The sequence below is a fragment of the Oryctolagus cuniculus genome, chromosome 4 (assembly GCF_051225735.1).
Source record: "Oryctolagus cuniculus isolate XC-2025 breed Fujian yellow rabbit chromosome 4, ASM5122573v1, whole genome shotgun sequence".
In the NCBI taxonomy this organism is placed as follows: Eukaryota; Metazoa; Chordata; class Mammalia; order Lagomorpha; family Leporidae; genus Oryctolagus; species Oryctolagus cuniculus.
In genome coordinates this window covers 7,340,560-7,367,003 of record NC_142870.1, presented here as the reverse complement: position 1 = coordinate 7,367,003, position 26,444 = coordinate 7,340,560, and the positions used below count along the sequence as shown (strand labels likewise).

At 54.4% G+C, this 26,444-nt stretch overlaps 1 protein-coding gene across 2 annotated transcripts in view; it reads right to left on the bottom strand.

Annotated features, from left to right (window-relative positions):
- Window positions 1-26,444, bottom strand: part of KCNJ6 (potassium inwardly rectifying channel subfamily J member 6) — a 269,639-nt gene that overhangs the window by 57,886 nt on the left and 185,309 nt on the right. For both annotated transcript variants that reach the window (XM_008274882.5, XM_070073153.2), the window contains exon 3: window positions 6,064-6,984. In XM_008274882.5, coding sequence (XP_008273104.1) covers window positions 6,064-6,984 — 921 coding nt within the window. The remainder of the gene's footprint in view (window positions 1-6,063; window positions 6,985-26,444) is intronic.

Sequence of the window (26,444 nt, the reverse complement as noted above, 5' to 3'; positions counted from 1 at the left end):
GGGCCGTGGGGAGAAAGGAAGAACCATGGCATTTTGAGTTCCAGGGTTTGGAAAATGAAAAATTTAATCCAGGATTTTGATTTTTTCAACCTCCATAATATAAGGTGATGTGATGTCTTCCTTCTAAATGAAGGGAATGTCTAATAGGCTTATGATATTGGATCTGTCCAGAGTTCTTGCTTTCCAAGGAGGTGGAAGAAAGTCAAAGCCTGTGTGTTCTACAGTATCCAATGTCAGGTTTCTAGGACATTTATGGAGCCAGAGGTCACAGGGTCGCCAGGCTCCTGACGATTACATATTAGGGGAGCAACTGCTGTCGATCTGCATCCAGCCAGTGACACTACCGGGCTGAACAAAATCTACCTGGGCCTTTTAGGAGGAAGCCTTGGATAGATGAGTTGAACCTAAGACTCAAAGAAAGGATAGTTGGATTTCTCCATGTTAATGGGTGGTAGATTTTGACGTAGGAGAAAGATATTTGTAGATCTTGACATTTTTCAAAAAAATCACTCCTCTGATAGACTTACCCCAAGGATACCACTATAGATATTTTTACTCAAGTTCTTGGCATTTCAGGTCTCGCCAACAAGCTCTTTTCCTAGGCTAGGTAATTAGGGTTATAACTCTTTAGAGAAGAAAACGGTAAGTACGGAGATGATGGCTCTCTAAGGCAGGCACTAGCAGTAACATATCAAAAGGGGAGAATAAGAGGTGGCAAGTGGGATGATGAAGAAGCAGCATTGCTAGAAACAGCAGCTTATTCAGGTAACTGCCTATGGAGTTTTCCAGTGACTCAATAACATTTGGAGATGAGCAGAGAAGCCTTCAAGGAGAGGAGGAAGGGATGGCGGGAGCAAAGGCCAGGGAGTGCGTGAACCCTGGCCCCGGCAGGTGAAATGTCATTTGCCTTTTGGGGTACATTTTCCTGCAGAATCTTCATGAACCAACCGCACTCAAGATGCTGGCCACCACTGCTGGTGGTCTTGGGACTTCAGCTAAGTCACTCTCCTGTTTGGTCTCTACTCCGTGTTGGATAAGGGTTGGCAGAAGATTCCATTTGACTCAGACACTTTGTGATCTGGGTTGTGATTTATGGGGCTATCGACCCTGCATGTTACGCTAGAGTGGAACGGCGTTCTAAGGCAGGGGAAGGGATGCTGTCCCCGTTCCTAGTGTATCCTGAGCAGCCTCCTTGTACCCCTCAAAAGCGACTCAGGGCAGCCGGCCCTGCATCCTCGTCTACACAGCCCATACCTCGGTATCCACAGCTACCTTCACAGATGCCAGAACCCACAGATGCGTGCTTGCTTTCAGAAAGTGGTGTAGGATTTGCTTAATAGCCTATGGTACCCTGTCATATACCTTAAATCATGGCTAGGTGACGTAGAATTCCTAGTACACTGTAGATGCTACGTAAACAGTTGTTATGCTACAATGGTTAGAGGATAATGCTAAGGAAAACAAATCTCCATGTGCAGGGTGGATGTGGGTTTTTTCCTCGAATATTTTCAATCTGCATTTGGTTGAATCGAGGAGTGCAGGCTGCACGGCTGTGGAGAGCTGCCTGTCAATTGGCATTTCCTCTTGTGTTGTGTTAAGTTGCCTTCCTGCCATCTTCCACTTGCCCCACTTTTGGTGCAGTATTTAAATCAGTTCCCTTCTTTAAGGAAAATGTATCAGGAAAGAAGACAATAAACAGAGGTGGAAGGGGAGTTCCTAGACTTGAAAAGAGACCTCAGCTAATGGCACACAGTGTGTTCACCACATTGGGTTCCTGATTCAAGCCAACAGCTTGTAAAAAAAAAAAGATTATGACATTTACGAGACAGTTGAAGTTGGAACACTTGGTAGATAATAGAGCTCCAGACAGCACTGTGATTATTTTAGGGATCCTGGGGGTATTGTGGTTCGAAAGAGTCCTTCTCTCCCAGAGACACGTGCTGAGATATTTGCAACGCTGGGTGTAGTCAGTGGTGGGGGATACAGACAAAAGTTTGGCTGTGAATTGACAATTATTGCAATTGCAATTGAATGGCAGGCACACAAGTGTTAATGACTCCAGTTGGTCCATTTTTGTGTAAGTTTGATAGTTTTTGTAATTAAAAAAAAAAAAAAAGCAAAAGGGGGACTGCCTGTCACAGTTGCAGGGTTGTCGGGGGTAAATCTGGGAGTGCATCAATCGGAGGCTGTAGCGAGGAGCAGGCTGGCAGTGGGCCCGGGGCTGCGGAGCCGTCATCCAGGCGCGAGGCCCATTTGCCCCTATAAATACCAGGCAATACGAACGCTTTACTATTTTAACGCAATTTGCCGCAGCTGCTGAGCGTGTTTGTTTACGTAGCTATGGAACCTTCTGTAAACACCCATGTGTCAGGGACAGAAATGGCCCCCTTTAAAAATATATTTGCAGATGAGACACGGCTCGCTCCTAGATGTCTGGGCGGCTGGTGTCAGAATTTTCCAGGGTTTGATTCATTTTCAAAAATAGAATTGCATGACTAGAAAGGTCTTGAGAGGTCACTCTGGCTCCCGGGCAGGGGCAGGCCGAGGACATCTGCAGAGGATGCGGCTGCGTCCTCCATGGCTGCCGTTGGATGAGCTCCCTGCAGGGCGCCCAGGCTGAGCAGGGCTCGCTGCCTGCCTTCAAGGAGCTTGCTCCAATGTCCAACCCTGGAACCGACTGTGCTGTAGCCAGCGCTGGGATGGAAGGCAGCCAGCAGCACCTAGCCTGTCCCCCTCTGCCCCTGCCCCCTCCCCACCCCAGCTCCCAGCAGCTGGAGGGCCCTGAGAGCTGCCACAGGAGAGCAACTCAGTGGCGGAAACACCATGTTGCAATCACCCACAGCGAGCAGGAAGTGGGTGTTGCATTGTGGTTGCTGCCTGAGACTCACCTGATAACCGAGGCCACTGACCACCGCAGTGTACGGTCACCGAAGACATTTTGGAAAGAAGGGATTTCTTACCAGGAAAGCCGTTTGTGTCACTGGCTGTCACCATGCACCCTGCTTTCCAATCTGGCACTCCAATGAGTAATTAGTTTTCCTGGAGTGTCCTTTGGTCTCCATTTGTTTCTTTACCTGCTTGGATACATTGAAAACGTTTTTTGTTCTCCCTAAGGAATGTCTACAGATCTTTCATTCACAAAGAAACAGTATCCGAAGTTCAGGAGCTGGGCTTTGTTACAGGAACCAGACCTGTGCAGCTTCCAGACACTTCCGGAGCTTTCTAGAACACCCCTCCCCCACTTTCAGAGCGAGGATTTGGATTTTTTTTTGCTGGCATTCCCTAAGCAAGGCGTGCAAAGGCCTCCAAATGCTCCCAGGCAAGCATCACTGTTAATTACCAAGAAAGTCTGGCGTCTCCACTTGGAGAGGCTCACTCACTGCCAGCTGTCATCAGAAAGACAGGGCCTGCCCCAGGGAGAATTGCAAGGCACCGACATCATGAAGAGGATCTGCTTGCTCCGGATTCACTTACTTTTTGAGATTGGGCTTTGGTTTGGAGGGACACAAAGCTCAGCTCCTGCCATTGGAAGCTCAGGTTAACATCAGGAGCCAGAGGGACGTCTCCAGTGGCTTTTGATTCTGGAGCTCAGAGACACATGGATAAGCCTCACCCGGGACCCTCTCTGTGGCTCTGATTAAAAAAACAAACAAACAAACAAAACCCCTTGCAGCAGGAGGGGTCAGTGCTGCCGTCGTGACCACTAGGGGGCGCCAGAGCCTCCGAGCTCACTGAGGTTGCAGAAGTGCCCGCTTGCTCCTCTCCCCTTGTGTCTCCTGCACACAGCGATGGCCTCATGTGGACGCCCCGAACCAGCCCCAGGTACAGCACTTATTTATTCAGCATTTCACAGAAGTTGCGGTTTCAAATACAGAAAGAAGTATTTTAAAAAGAGAGGCTCATGAGTCAGGGAGACCAGCAGTCTAAGCACCGCCCGGGCTGCAGGGGCCGGCTCTCGGTCAAGTTGCCCTCATTGAGTTGAACACCTGGCCCCACGGTGGGTGTGAAATAAATCCACGGCCGTCCCTTTGCGACTGCCAGGGACCAACACCAACATCTGCAGGTGCTCAAGTGCCTTCAATAAGATGACAAAGAACATGCCTGTAACCTTTGCACACACCCCCCGCCCCGGTGTGCACCTCTACATGACACGCGACATCTCACTCGAGGCAAATGCCCTGCAAGCATGTCTGCGCTGTACTGTCCAGGGAATAGTGACAAGAGAACAAGTCTGTGTGTGTTCAGCGCAGGCACAGGTTTTGTGGGTGGCTATTTTGGATCCGTGGTGGGCTGAACACATGGATGCAGACAGACATGGCAGGCCGGCTGCCATTTGCTAGTCTTTAAAGATTTTTAGGAGCCAGCGGATAGGATGCCTGCGTCTTTGAGTCCCCACTGCAGCTCCTGACTCCAGCCCCTGCAAGTCGGCAGACGGAGGCTCACGGAGCTGGGTCCCTGCCACCCACATGGGAGAGGCACGGATTGAGTTCCTGGCTTCGATCTGGCCAAGCCCCAGCTGCTGCTGGCATTCTGGGCATGAACCGGTGCATGGAACGTCTCTGTCTCTCCGATAAAGGAAAATGAAGATGACTTCTACAGCTCGGGTTCATGATCCTTTTGTTCAGTGGAAAGGGGTGTCCCCGTGTCACCGAGCCCCACGCCAAGCCCTCATTCGCACTCTCTGCTTGCGGCAGCTTGAAAACCTACTGCTGAGTTACACCTCCCCAAGAGAAAGTTGCTGCTGGCCGTGACTTTGCTGGTTGGGACAGAAAGGTAGAAACATGGACCAAGGACTTTCCTTTGACAGGGACAGGCAGGGTTAGGTTGTCACAGGACAATGAAGAATCTGGGGCCAGCCTGCAGGTCATGCATTTTCTGATGATGTCTGCCAGCCTCGAGCCTCTGACTTTAAAAGGACACAAGGGCCGATTATGTAAGGGAAGAGGACCCCAAGAGCAAAGCGGCAAGTCAGAAGAACAAACAGTAAAAGCAAGGGCAGGGTGCTGCTTCGTGCTCTGTCTGGGAGGCACCGTTGTCAGCGGGACTAGGGCTTGTAGCTCTGATCTGTGAGATGCTACAGATAAAAATGGGCAGCTGGGATGGGCAACATGAAAACTCCGACATGAGTGACAACTTCAATAAACACAAACCGTCTCTCCACCCTGAGAACACCCGGAAGTAGCTGTTAAAGCAGCATTGACAGGATGCTGACGGATGGCTCGCCAGCATTTTCGTTTCTCCTGGAGTCTTGCTTATTTTTTTAACTGGGTCTGGGGTATTAGGTCTTATGGGGGCCCAGCAAAGGGAGTGGGGAGACATGAGGTGCCCTTGAAAGGAAGTGAAACCAAGGCTATGGCCTTACACATGGCTCCAGGAACAGGTGAAACTATGTCTTTCGGAGTGCAAATTTGTTAGACTTCGTTTGGAAGGCTTACTTTCTTCCACGTGGCTTGGTAATAAAACACCTCAAATATTGAAGTGAGCAGTGCTTTAAAGCCATTGAAATAGTCCTTTAGAGACACTAAATTTTACTTTAAGTAAATATTTGGAAATTTAAAATATATGAAGCGACTTTTAAAAGTATTCACTAACTCACTTCCTGAAGGGCTTCTGAAAAGCTAAGTGGGGGTGGGCGTTTACGATACCACTTAGGACGCCTGCTGTAGTGGAGCACTTGTATTTTATGTCCAGCTCTGGCTCCTAAGCGCACCTGCCTCCAAATACAGGCCCAGGAAGCAGGAGGTGGTGGCTGCTGTCGGGAGACTCAGGTTGAGTTCCCAGCTGCTGGCTTCAGTCTGGTCCAGTTCTGGCTGTTGTAGACATTTGGGTAGCTAACTAGGACACGATAGCTCTTTCTCTCATATAGAAGTACAGGGTAGGTGGTTAGGCTCCTTGGTGGATATACTTAAGGCTGTAGGACACAGAGGCACACTTTAGCACAAAGGTCGGGGACGGTGGCATCAGAGACCCAGGTTCAGCTTTCTATCTGTTGCAAGAATGATGGCGGGTCCAGTCTAAACGAGCATCCAGCCCACAGATACCCCAGGATGGAGCCCTCCTTACCTGTGGCTTCCACCATTCCTTCTAGGATGACCACGATTTCCAGCTCCTCTTTGGGAAGCTGAGCTTTGGAGATCTCCCAGAAAGGACTCTGTTGGTTGATTTCATGACTGATGATCAGCGGCGACACCAGGAACAGGCGGTCGTCCCCCGTGTAGTACCCCACGTTGATGTCCGTCTGGTTTAGAGGGATGAACTCTCCCTCTGAAGTCTGTTTGGATTTGATCAACTTGGCCCTGATGGATGCCTCCACAATGTGGGAATTCCTAAGGTCCCCCACCCGGAACATCAGGCAGAGTTTCCCGTCCCGCATGGAGATCACGGCATGCGTGGAAAAGACCAGGGTCTCCGCCCTCTTCTTGGGCTGAGATATTTTTACAAACATACATCCCACCATGAATGCATTGACGATGGAGCCCAACACAGACTGGATTAAGAGGAGCACGATTCCCTCCGGGCACTTATCCGTGATGACCCGGTAGCCATAACCGATGGTGGTTTCTGTCTCTATTGAGAACAAAAAAGCCGAGACGAACCCATTGAGGTTGGTGACACAGGGAGTCCAGGAGGGGTCCTCTATGTGGTCCATGTCCCCTCGGATGTAGGCGATTAGCCACCAGATCATTCCGAAAAAGAGCCACGTCACCGTGTAAACCATGACAAAGATGAGCAGGTTGAACCTCCACTTGAGGTCCACGAGGGTGGTGAAGATGTCGGTCAGGTAGCGGTAGGTCTCCCTCACATTGCCATGGTGCACGTTGCATTTCCCATCTTTCCTCACGTACCTCTGGATTTTCCTTTTGGTGCGGTCCCGGCTGATGTGTCTCGGCAGGTCCTCCCTGGCCTGCTTAGGCAACTTTGGCTGGTGGATGGGCACAGGGCTCTCGACATCCTGGTCCATGGAGTCGCCCTCCAGGACGTTAGCTGGTGGTTGGGAGAGAAGAAAAGAAAAACCCAATGAAATGCTGGCTGTTGGTGGATACCGGATGCGCACACTTGGTATAAAATAAAGCAGTGAAACAGAATGCCATCTGTGTAGCAAGGTGTGAGGAAGACAAAGCCATTTGTACTTGGTGCCATCTGGGGGGCTTCTAGTTGTCACTGGGAGTCCTTCACCACCCTGCCTACTGGACAGCGTCTTGCTGTGCAGATGTCTTCCTGAATCAGCTCTTATAGGAGCTGCCTCCCCTCTCAGACTCGCACGTCACGGGACAGAGAGTGAGCTCTGACTGTAGAAGGAGTCTTTGGGTTCAGTTAACAACCGTGGGCTCTTGGACAGACTATCTGGTAGGGGCTGAATTCTGTCCCTCTCCCAAATCCATATGTTTAAGCCCTGACTCCCGATGTGACTTTATTTGGAGACAGAGCCTGGGAGGAGATAATTAAAGGCTAAATTTGGTCATAGCAGTGATGGTTATTCTAACAGATGTCCTTGTAAGGGGAGGAAGAGACATTGGGGTGCACAAGGATGTCGGGGCCCAGTGAGAGAGAGGCCTCACCTAAACCAACCAGCCTGAGGAACAGGACTGGGACGAGGGAAGTGTCTGTGGGTGAAGGCTCCCAGTCTGTGGAATTCTGAGAGGGAAGTCTGAAATAATTACTCCAAAGCTTTCCAAATTCACTAAACCTCAACATCCTCATTTCCAGAATCAGCCCGATACCCAACCCCTAGTGTTGACGCCGCTGGTTGTAAGGTTAGACGGGACTACACGTGTGACTTGTGTCTGCCTGAAACAGCCCTGGGACACACATCCCTGGGGAACACATCGTGTTCCCTCGGTACCCTGCTCACACCAGGGGGGACGATTTTGAATGAGGCTTTGTCATCTGGGCTGCCGTCGGGGGTGAGGCAGTGCAGGTCTCTCCCTCTTCACCATCATTCAAAGCAGTGGTCAAATTTTGGGGTTTAAAAAGATCTCTGGCTTTGGTTGGGAAGTCTGCCTGCATCGTATCTTGATGGCTGATTCAGCGCCAAGGTTACGGGACAGCGTGGAGAATGCTCTCTCTTGCTGCGTGTTGACACATTCACTTTGGCGTCTGCCTCCACATTTCACATCTGCGGCTCCGGCTCATGGCTGCTTTCTCTCTGATGGCCTTTATGATGACTGCGTTGGCAGAGTCATCGTGAACACAGCATTAGCGAGCTCGCCTACAGTCTGAGTTCAAAGGGAGTTTTGGAAGCAATTCTGCTATGAAACGCACATAAACCACTGGATGAAATTACTTGTTGAGCCAATAACTCTTTAAGCTTTCTAAAAGTTTTATAAGCCATTTCTTCCCCAGGCTTCCATTCCGTGTCTCTCAGCTGTGCCGTGTTTCCTCTGCGGGAACCGTGTCTTTCTCTTGGTTAATGCAGTCTGTTGAGGAAGCCATCTTTTTGCTCAGTAAGAAACTAACTGGGGGAGGGGGTTGCTGTGCAGTGGGTTAAGCTGCCCCCCCCCGTGATGCTGGCATCCTGTGTGAGTGCTGGTTCGAGTCCTGGTCGCTCCACTTCCAACCCAGCTCCCTGCTAATGCACCTGTGAAAGAAGTGGAAGATAACCCTTGTGAAGGACCAGCTTGGGCCCTTGTGAGAGACCAGATGGAATTCCTGGCTTCTGGCTTGGGTTTGGCCCAGGTCTGGCTGTTGGGGCATTTGGGGAGTGAACCAGCAGATGGAAGAAGGATCTCTCTCTCTCTCTCCCTGCCCCACTTAATTTTCTTTCTTTCTTTCTTTCTTCTTTCTTTCTTTCTTTCTTTCTTTCTTTCTTTCTTTCTTTCTTTCTTTCTTTTTTTCTTTCTTTCTTTCTTTCTTTCTTTTTCTTTTTTTGTATTTGACAGGTAGAGTTATAGACAGTGAGAGAGAGAGACAGAGAGAAAGGTCTTCCTTCCGTTGGTTCACTCTCCAAATGGCTGCCATGGCCAGCGCTGCACCGATCCAAAGCCAGGAGCCAGGAGCTAGGAGCCAGGAGCTAAGAGCCAGGAGCCAGGAGCCAGGAGCCAGGCACTTCTTCCAGGTCTCCATGTGGGTGCAGGGACCCAAGCACTTGGGCCATCTTCCACTGCTTTCCCAGGCCATAGCAGAGAGCTGGATTGTAAGAGGATCAGCCAGGACTAGAACCAGCACCCACTTCACTTTTAAATAAATAAGTACATCTTAAAGAAATAAAGAAATAAAATAACTGGGGATGGGGCCGGAGCAGTCCCGACTTAACTTGGGACCTTGCTCATGGCCTTGGCGATCTGTCTCATGGATGCGCCCATGACGAGGTCGCACATGGGCTGCACAGCCTGCTGTCCGGCCGGCAGCACTGACCTTCTCGGTCACCCTCCGTCGCCCTCCATTCTTAGTGAGGAAGTTTGCTTTTCTCCCCTTCTTCTGAGGACAGATAGATATCTGGACGGGACGCAAAGAGAGGCAGAGGCGAGCCGGAGCATGATGGGATGGAGGTGCCAGAGCTTAGGCAGGGTCCCCAAGGGCTCATGTGTCAACATTTAATTCCACTGCAAGGCGTTGAGAGGGTGGGAGCTTAGCGGTGAGGCCCTGGGGAGGGACTGGGGTCCTGTGAGGTCGTCCCAGACCTGTCACACGGCTCCCTGTCTCCTGCCTCGGGATTCTTCCGGCAAGGAGGCCACTGCACAGTGGCCATTTGCACGAGGGCCAGAGCCCTGAGCAAAGCAAAGCACTTGTCTCGCTCCCCCACACAGCCTGTGACCTTCAGCTACCAGCAATGGAAAACAGACAAGTTCAAGGGCAAAGGCAGGACCCCTGCCCACTGCCAGCACCCCCTGCTGTGGGGGATGTTTGGCCAGGAGTGGGCATGCTGAGCTCTCACTGTTCCTTTTGCCTGGAGTGGCCGTTTCTAAAAACGACGGTGTGCGAAACAGCCTCTGGGCTCAGAGCCTCCCAGGACAGAGACTCCCCGCCTGCAGACCTGGTGTATGTGCTGGCCATGGCCGCTAGGCTGTCTGACCACGCGCGGCTGCCCGGAGGCCTCCTCCCCCTGAGCCTGAAGAGGAAGAAGAGCTTTTGTCCTATTGGTTGATTCTTATTTTTTAAGAAAGATTTATTTATTCATTTGAAATGCAGAGTGACGGAGATGCATAGAGTGAACTCTTCCACCTGCTGGTTCTCTTCCCGAATGCCCACAGCTGCCAGGGCTGGGCCAGGCCAAAGCCAGGAGCCAGGAACTCCATGCTGGTCTCTCCCATCGGTGGCAGGGGCACAAAGGACTTGGGTTTTCCGCTGCCTCCAGGCCCACCGTGCTTGGCGCCACTTTGTGTGTTCATCATGCTAGGAGGACAACTGTGCCTGCCTCTCCTCCTCCCCAAGTTGGAGCCACTTTCTTCTGTTTGATGCTTCGCTGAAAACTTTAAGCTGAAGGCATCTGTCCTGAGGGGAAGGAACCTGCATGAAAGGTGTCTGGCTAGGGCTGGTGTCCGCTGATCCCCCCCAGAGCTGCTGCCCCTGGGGCTGGACCCCATTTCCCAAACTCTCTGCAGGGAAGGGTGCCCACAGTGATGGGACCTAGCCCAGTCCCCAGGCCCTGGGTCCTGGATGTGCCCCCGCTGTATGGTCCTGCACCTGTGCCTGGGGGTGATGAGGTCAGGAACGGAGGAGTCTGGGTCCCGAGTCAGTGGTGGAGCCGCCAGCTCCCTTGAGAAACAGCAGAGGGATGGTATTTTGTGTCTGTTATCAAAACAAGCCTCATTTATGATCTTAGGGGCAGAAACATGCACTCCAACAAGCATACACAAAGTTATGGTGTGTGGTGGGGGTGTTCCCGGAAAGAGAAAAGCAAGTTGAAGATGGAGCGCTGGGGTTTGGTGTTTATAAGAATTAGCATGTGGTTAATTGAGTGCTGCATCTGCTACTCCAGTGCCTTTAAAAACAAACAGAACTTTAAAAATAAAGCAAACCAAACCTCCCTGCGAGTGGGGCTGGATGGGGGTCTCGCGGGACCCCTGCTGGCGAGGCAACCGGACAGTTGCGTCCTGGGGAGCTGGGAGCGAGGCTGGGCTGCCTGCAGATGAGTGGCTGAAGCGAGGCACAGGAATGGAGTTCAGGGGAACCACAGAGCCTGGGGAAGGTGAGTTTGTGGGGAGAGCAGGAGAGACCGCTGCGGGAGCCACGAGGGTCAGGCAGGGCTGTGCCAGCGACCAAGACGGGGCGCAGGGAGCGAGGTGGGGAAGGGTCTGTGCGCCTGAGCCTCAGGGCTGTGTCCAGAGTAATTGCGGGAACTGCTGGGCCGGGGAGAAGGGACCACTGCAGGCCTGGGCTGGGAGAGGTGCAGCAGACCTCGCCAGCGTGCGTGCAGGGGTGTGCGGGGATATCCAGAGGGGAGGTAAAGCTGTTTGTAGACAAATCCTGGGTGTGACTCGGAGCAGGGCACCTGAGACACATCTGCACTGCTCAGCAGGGCGAGCTGTGGCCACAGCGGACAAGCGGCCGTCTCTCCTGTGTCACGGCACAGATGATGACACGAACAACTTCCCACCCTCGCCTCCCACGGGCCCCCTAGGGGCTTGCCCTGGGCCCTGGCTGTGCAGGCACTGGTCACGTGGTTGCACCTGGGGGGCTGCACAACTCCGTCAGCCTGGCAGGGATCACGCACAGGGAACACGCCCCGTGCCAGCCATGTGAGTGCCACTGACATGACCAGGACTGAGACTTTCCCTGATGCACCTGCCTCGAGGCTGGTTTCTCTGGAGTTTGGCTTGGCATCAAAGCGTCCTGTGTAAAGACCAGTGAGGACCCAGCCTCCTCCCCTCCCTTCTTGAGAGATGATCAGTTCACACAGAGCTGGCGAGGGTGCGAGGGTGCGAGGGTGCGAGGGTGTGCGGCCGCGCGGTGCTGGGATTTAACTGGACAGAAATAACATCTACGGCAGAGCTGGAGGACTGGGGTCGCCGAGCCAGGGGCATGATGTGGTCACCTTTAGGTGCCTTGTCATTGCCGGGGACGCTGCCCTGGGCTGAGTTTGAGGCCTCCTCCTGGAACATGTGTGCGTTTCAGTCACACACGGGGCTGATGAGTGCAAGTCCCACGTCCAGGAAAACTTTTCAAAGGGTGCGTTTAACGTTTTAATGCCCTAGGAAAATCCTGAGAAAAATGGACCTCAAATGGGTGTGCAAAATCAAAGACTGGAAGGAACTGGACCCGGATGCTAACAGGGGAACTCTGCGGGGAAGGGATTGACTTATGAGTACGTTTCATTTTCCCATAGAACATTCTGGATCTTCCACGTGTCCTAGAATGAGTTTATGCCACAGCTTGAGCATCTCTTATTCAAAATCTTCGGCACTAGAAGAATTTAGCATGTGACATCCCCCCCCCCCGATTTTGGAATATTTGTACAAGCATAATGAGACATCCGGGGACCAGGACCCAAATCTAAACACAAAATTCATTTATGTTTCATAGACACCTTGTAGCTTATCAGGTAACTTTCTGCACTATTTTTTAATGCTCCTGTGTTTGGACGACCACCTGTCACTCTCCTGTGTGGGGTCACACGTGGGGTCTTGCACTTGTGGTGTCACAGCGGCACCGGCCATTGCAGCCACTTGGGGAGTAAACCAAGCAGATGCAGGACCTCTCTCTCTCTCTCTCTTTCTCTCTCTGCCTCTCTGTAACTCTGCCTTTCAAATAAATAAATAAATAATCTTTTTTTTTTTTAAAGAAAAAACAGTGAGTAACAGATGTTGGCAAGGTGTGGAGAAGGTGGTGCCTCTGCTGGGACCGCACAGTGATGCAAGTGTTGTGGCAAACGGCACTGACGCCCCACAAGGTCACGTGTAGAACTACCACGGCACCAGGCATCCCAGCTCTGGGTGTCAACCCCAGAGAGCTGCAAGCAGGGACTCCAGCAGCCACTTGCACAGCCGTGTTCGCGGCTGCAGCCTTCCCGACAGTGAAGGAGCGGAACCCCCGGAGGCCACGTGGCGTACACCTGTGAGGCGGGGACTCCTGACACCTTGGAGCCGACACGCTAGGTGCAGCAAAGGGCAAGTCCATGAGTGCACTTCCGTGAGGAACCCAGAAGAGACAAAGGAGCAGAACTGAGCTTCCGAGGAGCTGGAGGGAGGGGAACAGGGTTTACTGGTGTGGGGAGATCCCAGAGTTCTGGAGATGCATCGTTGGGTTCCATGACATGGGGACAGTCCGGAATGCCACCACACTGTGCACCTACAGCCACCAAAACGGCAAATGTAACGGCTGATGTATGTTGCCACAACTAAACATGATCGACTCAAATCATCCTTGTGCTCCTCAGAGCCCTCTGATGGCCTATGAGATGAGGCTCACTTTAATTTTTAAATATTTTATCTATGTGAGAGGTAGAGGTAGAGTTACAGAGAGAGGGAGAGAGGGAGAGAGGGAGAGAGGGAGAGAGAGAAGTCTTCCATCTGCTGGTTCACCCCCAGTTCGCTGCAATGGCCAGGGCTGGGTCAGGCTGAAGCCAGGATCCAGGAGCTTCTTCCAGGTCTCCCACGTGGGTGCAGGTGCCCAAGGACCTGAGCCATCCTCCACTGCTTTCCCAGGCCATAGCAGAGAGCTAGATCGGAAGTGGAGCAGCCAGGACTCGAACCGGCGCCCACATGGAATGCCAGCACTGCAGGAAGAGGCTTATACAGTGCCGACGCCCCCCCCCCCCCGCTCACTTTTCTTTTACTTTGCATCCCCTCTTCCCAGATTAAAAAATATGGTAATTTTGTTCTACAAAACTTCAAAAGAGGAGGCAACTTAAAACGCGGGGCCTCTTGCCATCTCGTGGGGAAGGCGTTTTCTCTGGTGGGAAGCAAGCAGCTTGTTAAACACACGGTGTGAAGTGGAGGTGAGGGAAAAGGCCCTGGAAGGGACCAGCAAGGTCACACCTAAGCCGCCCTGGGTGGAGAGCAGGGTGGGCTCGCTCCAGGCAGGGACGAGGGTGTTCCCGCTTCCTGGTGGACACAGCCGCTGCTCAGGGCAGAGCAGCAGGTGGAAGTCAGGAAGGGACGAGGCCGCTCTGGTTGGGAACGGCAGAGATCCGGCGTGTGGAGCGAATGGCGTGCTTGAGAGTGGAGTGGTGGGGGCAGACGGGGCCGACTCTGAGGGCCTCTGCTGGGCCGGGGGCAGTGCTTCAGCTGCGGGGTGCTCTGTTCCTAGACTCTGCTCTGGGGCGGAGCGTAGACTTGGTGCGAGATCGGGCGAGCTTTTTCCGTAAAGGGCCAGGCAGTAAGTATTCTGGACGTTTTAGGCAACATAGGCTGCATCTTCTTCTTCTTTTTGAAACCGATTTTAACGCTTACAAAATGTAAAACTATCCTTAGAGTTTAGCTTATGAGCAGCTCACAAAGAATCCGCAGGCTGAAGCTGCATTTGGCTCCCTGGGCCGTGGGTTGCCGAAGCCTGGGTCTGACGGGTGCCACTGAGCAGGTGTCTGGAGCTGCCGTGAGAGTGAGGAGCTGGCGATGGGCTAGGGGCCGAACAGAACTGACAGAGCAGGGAGTGTGCGGGGGATGTGCAAGTGGGCGTTGGGGATGGAGGGTGCGATGGTTGGGGCAAGGAAGAAGAGGAGACAGAGGACGGTGCCAGGAAGCCAAAGCAAAGGAGAAGCCCGAGGGGAGGCTGAGGAAGGGACACCAGGGGTGGGAAGGAGGAGGAGACAGCCCCGGCGGGAAGTCACGGGGGGGGGGGCGCAGTGGGACAACCGGCTGCCCACTTGGAAGCAGAATGATGCGTTCCCTTTCTTAGTTCCCTCATTAGCATAAATTCCAAAATAAATCAAGGATTTAAATATAAAAAATGTTTTATGCAGACAATGCACCAAAGTAGAAGATGTATTTTTGAAAAAACAATTCTAAGTGTTCTTTTTTAAAACCATGATAGGAATCCAGAAACTATTCTAAAAGACTGATATTTTTGACAATATAGAAGTTTTCTGTGTCTGTAGAAAAAAGTAAGAAGACAGATCCGGAACAATATTTGCAACACACGTGACACACGGTCCCCGAGTCCAGGGCGGTAAATCCCATGATAGGGAAACACCGGGCAAAGCAGGTAAAGAAGGAGTTTGAGCGAAGCGGTCACAGCAGGAAGCTTAGGAAAGAGCCGGGCAAAATGAAGGCCGCGCCAAGGAGGCAGCAGTGTTACCCTAAGACGGGCAAAACTAAAAAGGAAGACGGATACAGTACGCGGAGGTCACGTTGGGAGAAGTAGAATCTCATGCCTCTGTATGAGGCGTCTTCAAAAGTTCATAGAAGGGACCAGCGCTGTGGCATAGCGGGTAAAGCCGCCACCCGCAGTGCCGGCATCCCATATGGGCCCTGGCATGTGTCCTAGCTGCTCCACTTCCGGTCCAGCTCTCTGCTGTGGCCTGGGAAAGCAGTGGAGGATGGCCCAAGTGCTTGTGCCCTGCACTTGCATGGGAGACCTGGAAGAAGCTCCTGGCTCCTGGCTTTGGATCGGCACAGATCCGGCCGTTGCAGCCATCTGGGGAGTGAACCAGTGGATGGAAGACCGCTCTCTCTCACTCTCTCTCTCTCTCTCTCTCTGCCTCTCTTTCTCTCTCTGTGTAACTCTGACTTTCAAATAAATAAATCTTTAAAAAAAAAGTTCATAGAAAATGTGTGGTATGAAAAAACTATGCATGGATGTCAAAATTTTTTTTGCACCAAAATGAATTTATCTTTTTGTTCCATTTTATTTCCATAGCATTCCCGAGGGGCCTTCCTATCGGTGGCTGTGTGAGACAGCAAGGTAGGATCCTAGTGTAGTAAGGAGTGTACACCCTGGGCTGATATCCAGGGTCCACAGTCCCACTCTAAGGGGTTAACTCACAAAAAAAAACCAACGCCTTACAGCCCTTTGCAAAGCAGTGAAAACATCAGAAAGAGCCTAAATGTCTACCGATAGCAGACAGCTGTGCTGGAACCAGTGGAATACTATGCAGCCATGAAAAAGGATTATTCAACATTTTGGGGTCTTTAGCACTCCACAGAGGTCACCTCTCAAGGAGCTTACATTTCAAATCCCCGGTCCCCACGGCCACCATTCCTGGGGCTTCTAGTTGCTTTTCCACGACAGTTTTCATTATTTCTGATGCTTGTTTTTAAATGGTCTGTTGAGAGACAAGTTCCCTGAGGACGAGGTCCTGCGTTTTGTTCACCGGTGGACCTCAAGCCCCGGAAGAAGTGCCTGGTGCACACAGTAGGGCTGCAGCGCTATTTACTGAGCAGGCGCATGTGGGGACTGGCAACTGGCCCCCCCCGGGCATTAAGGAGGAAGCAGTGGACGGGCATCTGGGCGATCACGCAGACACCACTTTCTTACTGTGTGCACGCTTGTGTTTGTGAACGCACGTGCGTGTGCGCATGTGCACAAGATGTTCTCAGAAATGCGGGTTTTGATCCATCTCTGAGTTGTAAGTTTGCGTGGGTGTTTCTGCTTTCTCTTTCCATTTTTCTATATTTAAATTTTCCTTTAATAGGCATCCGTCATCTACAAAATCAGTGGGAAACATAAAGCTATTTGTGTTCTGAATAACCAAAACAAATGCTGCCTACAGCCACGGAGACTTGGCCATTGGGATTCACCGGTGCCCCCCCCCAACCCAACTCATGTCCACCCACACATTGGCACGGCGAATTTCCTTAAGCAAGCCGGGACTCGCAGACTTAATGAGGATAAAGATCAAGACGAGACCTGTAGGGTTGGGGTTGGCCCAGGTCCAGTGAGCCGTTCTCCACGAGATGGGAGACGACAGAGCGGGAAGTGGTGCAGCCACAAGTCAAGGACCAGCAGGAGCCAGCAGAAGCGGGGGCAGGCAAGGACAGGTCCTTCCCCGGAGACTTTGCGGGGGCGTGGCCCTGCTCTCCCCCAGAATTGCCAAAGGCAGACTGCTGCTGCTTTGAGCCACCCCGTTTGAGGCAACTTTTCATGACGACGCCAAGACCCTCAGATGAGGACTGGCGCAGGGTGGTGTTGGGGGAGTGGTGGAGGCCGAGACCAGGCTGCGTGGGGGAACGCGGTGGTTGATCAGTCAGCCAGCAAGGGACAGGAAGGGTAGATGACGCGTTTGAAGGCACAGATGGATGGAACAGGGACTCTGTGTGTGTGCAGGGCAGGAGAGTGTGTGTGTGCATGGATGCCATGAGAGAGAGTGTGTGTGTGCATGTGTCATGCGTATGTGCACATGTGCCATTGTTTGTGTGTGTGCACAATGGGGGTGTGTGTACATGTGTGCCAGGGGCGTGTGTGTGCACAATGGGGGTGTGTGTACATGTGTGCCATCGTTTGTGTGTGTGCGCAATGGGGGTGTGTGTACATGTGTGCCAGGGGCGTGTGTGTGCGCAATGGGGGTGTGTGTACATGTGTGCCAGGGGCGTGTGTGTGCGCGTGTGCCATAAGGATGCGTGCACACATGTGCACGTGCATGCCATGTATGTGTGCATGTGCCATGGCTGTGTGTGTGTGTGCTATGTGTGTGTGCAGTTCTGAGCACACTCACATGGACAGGAACCAAAGGCATTGCCAGGAACGGGGGCAGCGGGGGGCTCAATGGGCTGGTGACCACCACTGAGGGGAGACGGGCGTGGGCAGAGAAGGGGGTGCACTTGCTCGCAGAGAGGTGGGCACAGCGCAGAGCGGCGGCGCGGAGACGGCGAGGGAACGCTGGCGCCGCCCCGCTCCAGTCTGCGTGTGCGGGAGCCTCCGCCCGGCTCACTTTGGAGCGCACATTTCAGGAAAAGCCTCTTTCAGCAGATTCGTTGAATTGATTCTGCGTCGAGCAACGCAAGCGAGTGCGCGCGGCTCAGCGGCAGAGCGGGCGAGGCGCAGCCCCCGTGGGCGGCGGGGAAGAGCACGCGCGTGACTTCCGGAAGTGTGCTTTGTACTCGCACCTGCACTCGGCGCTTTGCATGGCGGCCCGAGAGCCCACGAACAGAACGGCGGGCGAACAGAACGTGACCCGGGCACAGACTGGACCGTTACTCAGCCTCGCAAAGGGAGGGGAGTGTGGCACCTGCTCCACCAGGGGCAAACCTTGAGGACGCAATGCCAGTGGAACAAGCCAGCCACCAAGGCGCTCGCGTTGTACATCTCCACTTCCGTGCGGTCCCTGGAGCAGCCAAATCCCAAAGGAAGGAGAGTAGGACAGGGGTGCCCAGGTGGGGGCAGGGAGAACAGGCAGTTAAGGGCTTAACTGGTCCCGGCCCCGGTCCAGACGCTGCTGCCATCCCGTCCCGCACGCTGACTCCCTGTCCAAGTCTTTATCTGAAGTTTCTGTCCTTGTCACTATGTCTTAGGAGGCGCGTGAGGGTGAGCTGGCGCTTATGTGTCCTCTGCCTTGAGCTGCTGAGATGACGGGAGCCTACTGCGATCGGAGCTGGAGACGGGTCTGAACGTTCAAGGTCACAGGTGTACGTGTGGGGAAACAGCTCCTACAGTCCACTGGGGACTTGTGCCCGCCACTGAAGGACAAGGGGTCCTATTAGAATTCTAGCTTGGGGGCCCCACAATGAGAATTTAAATTTAGAATGTCTAGAACCTCCGCAAGGTCAGAACAGTGACGCTGGCCACTCGTGGGATACAGTTTCTGTAAAATGTGCAATTTCATTGCTTAAAGGAGAAAACTGACGGTCACACTGGCCTGGACAAAGGAGACAGGCATCCAGCATCCTGGCTTTCTCTTAAGGGAATCTCAAGAATCAGAACCCTGGCAGTTAGAACTGTGACGACCCAGTAGGACTGCCGTGTCCTGTTGTATAGGTTGCTCACAAAACAAAGGTGCACAGATGATGGCAGTAGGAGGGCTGTGCTTTGCCTGCCCACTCCTGGTGGGGTCCGGAGCCCTAGGTTCGTCACTGGCCAAGTGCCCCACTGGGTCACTGGGAGACTGCCATGACCTCATGCCCTGCAGAAGGTAGGGTCTGCTCAGAGCCCAGGGCTGTGGTGCTGGGCAAGCCTGGGCTGGAGTCTTGCTCTCCCAGCTCCCGAGCTTAGCCTGCTTCCAAATGTTGAGAATAAGCCCAAGCTTGCAGCATTACCATGAGAAGAGACAAATCCCGCCCGTGCGGCACCCGGTCCGCACGCAGAGGACTTTGAGCAAATGGTGGCCGCTCTGACAATGCTGGGTCAGAGGAGCCACACGATTTGTAAGTCAAATCATCCCTATTTTTATAAGCCCAGCATTGTCCTGGAAACGGTGGGAAATGCAGAAGCGATCTAAGACACAGATGGCTAGACCCATCTGGAGGCAAACAGCCTGCTGGGTAGCATGGGCCCTGCCGGCTGTCCCACACCAGCGTGGACACAGGCATCGTGGAGGAGGTGGGCACTGATGGTGGCCCCCAAGTGTGGAAAGAAGAACGGCAACCCTTGCTGAGTAGAGTCTGCCACGTGCCACGGCGCCCTGGCTGGGCTGGGACCGCCCGCAGGAAGAGCGCTGGTCTGTCTGATGGGATGGGTGTGCAGGGGAGACTCGGGGTGGGGGGTGCACGGAAGGCTCCTCCATCAGGCCGGCCTTTCTTGGGTCTCTGCAGGCAAAGGAGAGGAAGGCCACGTGCGAGGGCGAGCGTGTGTGTGATTGCACGTGCCTGCAGGGATGGCCTGCACGTGTGGCCACGCGGGGGAGAGAGAAGCAGCTGGCTTGGCTCACGTGTTGGTGGAGCGAATTATCCCAGCCCAGCATGGAGTGGTGGATTTGTACCCGGGATCGGGTCGGCTCTGGAGTGGGGGTGTGTGCGTGGCGGAGAGGGCCAGGTTCACACGCAAGGCTTTCTGGGACAGGCATCAGAGCCGAGCCTGCCGAGCGGGAGAATCCTGCTGTCTTCCCCCACCGTGGGCAGCTGAGGAATGGCGTGGACATTTAGTAAATGCCCTCCCGTGCCAGCAGAGGGCGCTGCAGCTTCCCGTGGTATCTCAGGGTTTTTTTTTTTTTTTTTTTTTTTTTTTCCCAGCCTCGCTGTGGATCTGCGTGGGAGCAGGGTTGCCAGTGCAAGGGGCGCCGGACACCTTGCCCACAGTTACACAGCCAGGGCTGTGTTTGGGACCAGGGCACGTTCTGTGAACCAAACAGCACAGAGACGTGAGGCACCCTTGGGTGGAGAGCTGGGTGGGTGACATCCCAGTCTGGGCTCTGTTGCTAGAAACAGAACACCTGTCACTAGGTGCTCACAAAGCTCCGAGGTCCAGGAGCCTGGTGCCTCCGACTGCTCGGCCCTGGAGAGGGCCTCGTGGTGGACGGGCTCGAGTGCAGGGACAAGCTTGTGGGGAGGGGTCCAGTCCCACGAGACCTGCCGCTAGGCTCAGCTTCTTAAAGTTTCCTCCACCTCAGCACTGCCAGGCTGGGGATGGAGCCTCCACTCAAGGACCTGCAGGGACCGAGCTGCCTGCCAGGCATGGCAGGTGCCCCCCACCCCGCCCCAGGTCATGAGCAAGTTGAGTGACGGCTGCAGAACCAAGACCACCAGCTACCCCGGGTGGGGGTCGGCGGAGTCCCGAAAGAAGCAGGGGTACAGGAAGTGAGGCGAGGAAGAGACAGCGCAGAGGAGCGGGGTTCCGGGCTGGGAGGCCGAGGCGCTGTACCCATCCCAGGAGCGGCCCCTGGGCTTGGCAGCTGAGAAGGCACAGGACACTCTGAATAGGGGTGTCCAGGGTGAAGATCAGACTGCCAGACCAGAGGGTAGGCTGGGGGCACCCTTCATCTGCAGGGGAAGGGGGAGGATGGCGGTGTGGCTGCCGGGGACACGAAACCTGGTCCTGGATTTCCAAGTGAAGGAGGCAAAGGAGTGAGCCATGGAACATTCTGGAAAGGAAGCAAGAGTACGGAGCGAGCCAACTCCCTCAGGGATTGGAAAGAATCGAAGGAAGGTGCAAGCGTTGCCCTCAGAGGAAGACCAGGGCACAGCGGGGTGGCCAGGGCTGACCCGACTGTCGGAGACCACCGCATGGCCGACTGCTGAGGGCGTGCCTGGCCAGATTGCACAGGTGAGCGGTCGAGTTATGTCAGTGGCAGAGGTCATGTGGCGCGATGCTGAGGCAGCCAAGGAACTGCCGTGGGCTCCAGGAAACAGCAAGGGGGGGGGGCGTTCGCCCCAGTTAATGATTCGTCCCCCTCAAGACCCCTCCCCATTGTGACTGACCTCTTCACCCCAGCTTCCCAGCGAGCACGCCCTTCCTGCAAACGCCGGAAGCCCCCACTGTTCCCTGGTTCAGGTTAAGCCTCCTGCATCACGAAATCCTGTGTCCACAGAACTGCGCATTTTTCATGATTAATCAATCACGGCACTGTGGATAATGCATACTCGGAGCAAGCAGACATCTGGGCCTCTGCCTCCACCCTGGCAGTGGACAGCGTGTCCCCTGGTGTCCCCACGTAAAATCCTCTACTCCGTTTGCATCCTTCATCTAGGTGACGTCACGCCTCTTCCAGGTTAACCTGACACCCTGGGCGCAGCAGCCACGCTGGTCCCTGGGCCCCTGCACATAACCGTGACAGCTGCTCTTATCCTGTCTTCTTCCTATCAGTGGTCATCCATCCTGGGCAGCACACAGTCCTTAGGGGGGTGGCAGAGGGGACGAGAGAGGTGAGAACTGGATTTCTCAGGCAGACCTGAGACTCAAGACTCCCTCGCTCAGATTCCAGAGTGATGGGAAGCCGAGCCTTCCACAGAGGGAGCAATTGCAGAATACCTTTTTCTCCATGGCTGACAGGTGCCACGCCTCCTTGTCACTCTCCTGGGGAGAGATGGATTTGGACTTGGGTTCTCATGGTGAGGGAGGGAGCATTCAATCCAAACCCTCCAGCTAGCCGGAGCAGTGTTCCATCCCGCTTCCCACAAGCCCTGTCTGCTAGGACCTCTCGCAAGTGGAAAATTGAATTTCATTTCCTCTGCTGCCCCTCTCCTGTGGACAGCAATCACCGGGTTCCAGAGGGGCAGGAAGAGTCCGCGGTGATCCGGCCAGGGCAGTGACTGTGTAATTGAATGTTCAGGGCACAGCGATCTTCCCAAAGATACAGCCCCCATGCCTGCCCACAAAGAAAAAACCTGGCCAACAGGCTCTCCAACGAGGTATGTTTAATATTACAGGATTTTTTTTTAAAAGATATATTTTATTTATTTAGAAGAGAGTTACAGAGGCCGGCGCCGCGGCTCACTAGGCTAATCCTCCGCCTAGCGGCGCCGGCACACCGGGTTCTAGTCCCAGTCGGGGCGCCGGATTCTGTCCCGGTTGCCCCTCTTCCAGGCCAGCCCTCTGCTGTGGTCAGGGAGTGCAGTGGAGGATGGCCCAGGTGCTTGGGCCCTGCACCCGCATGGGAGACCAGGAAAAAGCACCTGGCTCCTGGCTCCTGCCATCGGATCAGCGCAGTGCGCCGGCCGCAGCGTGCCGGCCGCGGCAGCCATTGGAGGGTGAACCAACGGCAAAGGAAGACCTTTCTCTCTGTCTTTCTCTCTCACTGTCCACTCTGCCTGTCAAAAAAAAAAAAAAAAAAAAAAAAAAAAAAAAAAAAAAGAAGAAGAGAGTTACAGAGAGACGTAGAGACACACACACACATACACAGAGGTCTTCCATCCTCTGGTTCACTCCCCAAATGGCTGCAACGGCCGGGGCTGGGCCAATCTGAAGCCAGGAGCCAGGCGCTTCTTCCAGGTCTCCCACACAGGTGCAGGGGCCCAAGCACTTGAGCCATCTTCCAATGCTTTCCCAGGCCACAGCAGAGAGCTGGATTGGAAGTGGAGCAGCCAGGACTTGAACTAGTGCTCATATGGGATGCCAGCACGGCAGGCCAGGGAGTTAGCCCCTTGCGCCATAGCGCCAGCCCCAACCATGGCTGTTTTCTGCATCGTCTTGCCGCTCGACGTCACCTGTGCTGCACAGTCCACAGGCATCGCGTTGTTTGGCTCTGCATTCGCAGCTTCACTGTTGGCATTTTGAACGGATTAACCCAGGACGGCGGCACCCTCCGAATGGATTTCACTGATTGCTCTAATTCCTACATCAATATACCAGACTTTCTTTCACTTAGCGGTGGTTTAAATTCCTGGTGATACTTGCATAGAATGCAAAGGCCTGCATTTTGCACGTCATTGGATCTGTGTTGTTCTGGAAGAATCTGCAGCTGGCACGTCAGGGCTTTGTGCAGGGACGTCGGCTCTCTGCAGTCATTGTTAAGTTTCTGAGCACTGCCTTAGCCCAGGCCTTGTGGAGGGAAAACCCAAGGATCGGATGTGGGGGCTGAAGACTCTGGGCCCTAGGCAATCACTGGGCCCCTGGCCTTGCTCCATGGGCCCGACTTCTCTGCACCGCAGGGTCTGCCTGCTTAGGGGCTCTGGGTAGAAAGTGGACCACCCCCTCCCACCCCGGTTTCCACCCTCACAGCTACCTACTGGAGGCAAATACATTTTTCAGGCCAAGATAAGACATTTCTTCCAGAAGAAAGCTCAATGCGTCTTTGCATGGCCTCTGTCCAGTGAATAAGCTGCATCTTTTACTATTTTTTTCTAGAATGCCAACGAAGTCCTCTCCATCCTAAGCTTTCCCAAGGCCTCAGAGGTTCTGGCTGATGAGAGGGCAACGCATCCCAGCCACTCACATCCAAAAGGGGAAGCAGCGACTCGCCCTGCGTGTGTCACATGTGTGCGTGGGCGCCTTCTCTCGGCTCCACTTCACTTCCCCAGACAACCCGCTCCTCTGCAGAGTGGCACCGGGAGCCCGTGTTCTCTTCAGAACAGCCTTGGATGGAAGCCGGCCGCCGGCTGCGTTTGGACCCAGCCCAGGGACGGCGGCTGGGTCTCGCGGCTTCCTGGTGGGCGGTCTCTTGGGTTTCCAGTGCTTTTCTCATTGATCCGAGGCACCGTGCCCTGTGCGGTTCCGAGGGGCTGGCAGACAGAGGTCTGAATCTTCTGGCTGGATGTGGGCTCCGGGATTTCTGCTTGGCCCCGTTCCAGGAAGGCCATTTTTTCTTTCCAGAGTGATGCCACCAGCTGTGGGTGCTTTATGGACAAGAGGTGGAGGGCTCCCCTGGCTGGGGGTGGGAGTGGGGCTCTCCCTAGGGACGCCTGGCTCAAGGATCCCACAGAGGAGAGCGCAATTCCTGGAGGAACCCTCGACTCCATGGTAGGATCCGGGCTGAATCCAGCGCTGTGCTGGCCAACAGGCTTTCTAGAAAAACCAAAGTCACGGTTTGTGGCATTTGCCGATTTCTGCAGTATAAAAATCCCCACCAGGGCTCTTTTCAAACTATCAGCTGCTGATCCACTCTCAGAATTCCCAATATCTACCAACCGGCTGCCACGGGCGGGCTGAGCTCCCTGCAGCATTCCCCTGGACCAGATCACGTTGCTTAGCCTTGTGTCCTCGGCATCCCTCAAGCTTGGGACAACCCACGTGCGTCCTGGTCAGGGAAACACGCAGTTGCAATGTGTTGGGCTTGGTGCTTCTTGGGATGTGTGCTGGGGAGGTTGGAGGCACTCCGCGTCCCCTCTGCATTCTTCAAGATCCGCTCTGAGCCAGCCCAGCCTGCAGTCTCCCTCCGACACGGCTGGAGGCAGTCGCCAGCCTGCGCCTTGCGCACTCAGCTCCGCCGGTGGCTCTGGGTGCACACCCACTCCCTGTTCCCCTCCCTCTGCCTCACCCAAGTGAGGGGAGCTGTGACTCAGTCAACCAGCAGGGAACAAAAACGAGAGTGACATATTATCCAAATAGAGGAAGATTCTCTGACACAAATGGGAGGTTAGTTTAGGCTCTGTTGCTACACTCAGAAGGTAGCATGAGAGGGAAGCTTTTAAATAGGATGGGGGAATCAGAAATGGGGCCAGCCCCAGGCTGGGAGCACCTGCAGACTGCCCGCGCTGCCTTGCCCTCACCCGCTGTTCTCTCTCCAGCCTTGAACACAGAATCATTGCACATCTGAGTGTGGGGCTGGCCCTCAGGGTGGCCGGAGCCTCAGGCCTCAGCACCCCAGGCTTGGGAGGTTTCCGTACTTAGACCCGCCCCCAGCCTTCCTCCCTGGAACTTCCCGCTGGGGTGAATGCTGAGTCAGCAATGAATCGGCCAGGGCGGCGTTCAGACCGCACGCCCCCACCACTCAGGGGCTCACGGCAAGCCCCCTGCTCACGCAGAGTGATGCCTGCAGACTGTGGGGAGCAAGGGTCATCAGAGACCCACAGCTGGGGACAGAAGGCACAGGGACGCCTAGTCTGAGTGAAGCTGTGGCTAGAGCTGCTGGTGCTGGAGCTGGACAGAACTGTTAGGGGAAAACCAAACACAGTTCCACGTCCCCGAAGGGCGCGGGGTCTTCTCCACGGGATGGTACCTGGCTGCCGTGGTCTGAAAGTGTCGCAAGCTTAATCCCCATGCAGCAGTGCTGGGAGGAGGGGCCTTGCTGGAGGCGGTCAGGTGGATCCCACAGGACTGCCCGCCTGTGGTCTCTCCCTCCTCGCCCCTTCCCCTCTTCCACCACGTGAGGACCCAGCGTCCCCCCCTCGGGAGGATGAACCTGCAAGGGGCCATCTTGGAAGCAGACCACAGACCCTGGCCGGACACAATGTGCCAGCAGCTTGCTGTTGGGCTCCCTGCCTCCAGGGCTGTGGGAAGCAAGCACCTGTTCTTCATAAGTCACCCAGGCTCGGGGGTTTTGCTAAAGCCGCAAGAAGGATGGAGGTAGCCAGTGGCAACCGGGAAGCTAGACGCGGCCCCATTTCTAACCAGGACACTGTTGCGGGGGCCTTCCAGGACCTGCTAGGGATGGAGGCTTCTCTGCTCCTGGCTCTTACTGTCTCCCCGGGCGGTTTTTGGAGCTTGAGTGAACTTGGGGGAGTCTAGGCTGCAGTGGAACACACAGGTGGAGATATGCACGCCTAAGGCTTTATGAGCAGGCTTGGTGCCCGGTCGCTACCACTGTGGTCCTGTGGCTTCTGCTGGCTGCACAGGAGGCTGAGCACTCCCAGGCCCTGGGCACACAAAGACTAGTGAAGCTCACATCTCTGCCAGAGGCACTCAGAGTTCCCCTGTGGCAGGAGACGGCCTGAGGTCTGTGGAGACCCTTTTTGGATTAAGGAAGGTGTTCTTCGAAAAGTTGCCTGGGAATGGGGTGTGGCTGCTCCAGGGCCGGGGCTTCCTTCTGGGGTGCTGCTTGATACAGGTGGGGCTTGTACAACACGGGCACTGCACTGAAAGCCACTGGAATCACCCTTTAACAGGGCTCATGCTTTGCACGGTAAACCTCCCCAAGTCCAATGTCTGTAAGATCCTGCTTCTTCATCCGCCTGAACTGCAGAGCCGGGCAGCAGGAGAGAAAGCACTTTGGGACAGCTGCCCAGGGCCACTGCCTCCCCTCCCGGGGGAGATGCAGGGAGGTGGGGTGTGGGTCAAGGGGACGGCCCCACGAGGCTGGGGAGGCCTGTGCCGGCCTTGACAAA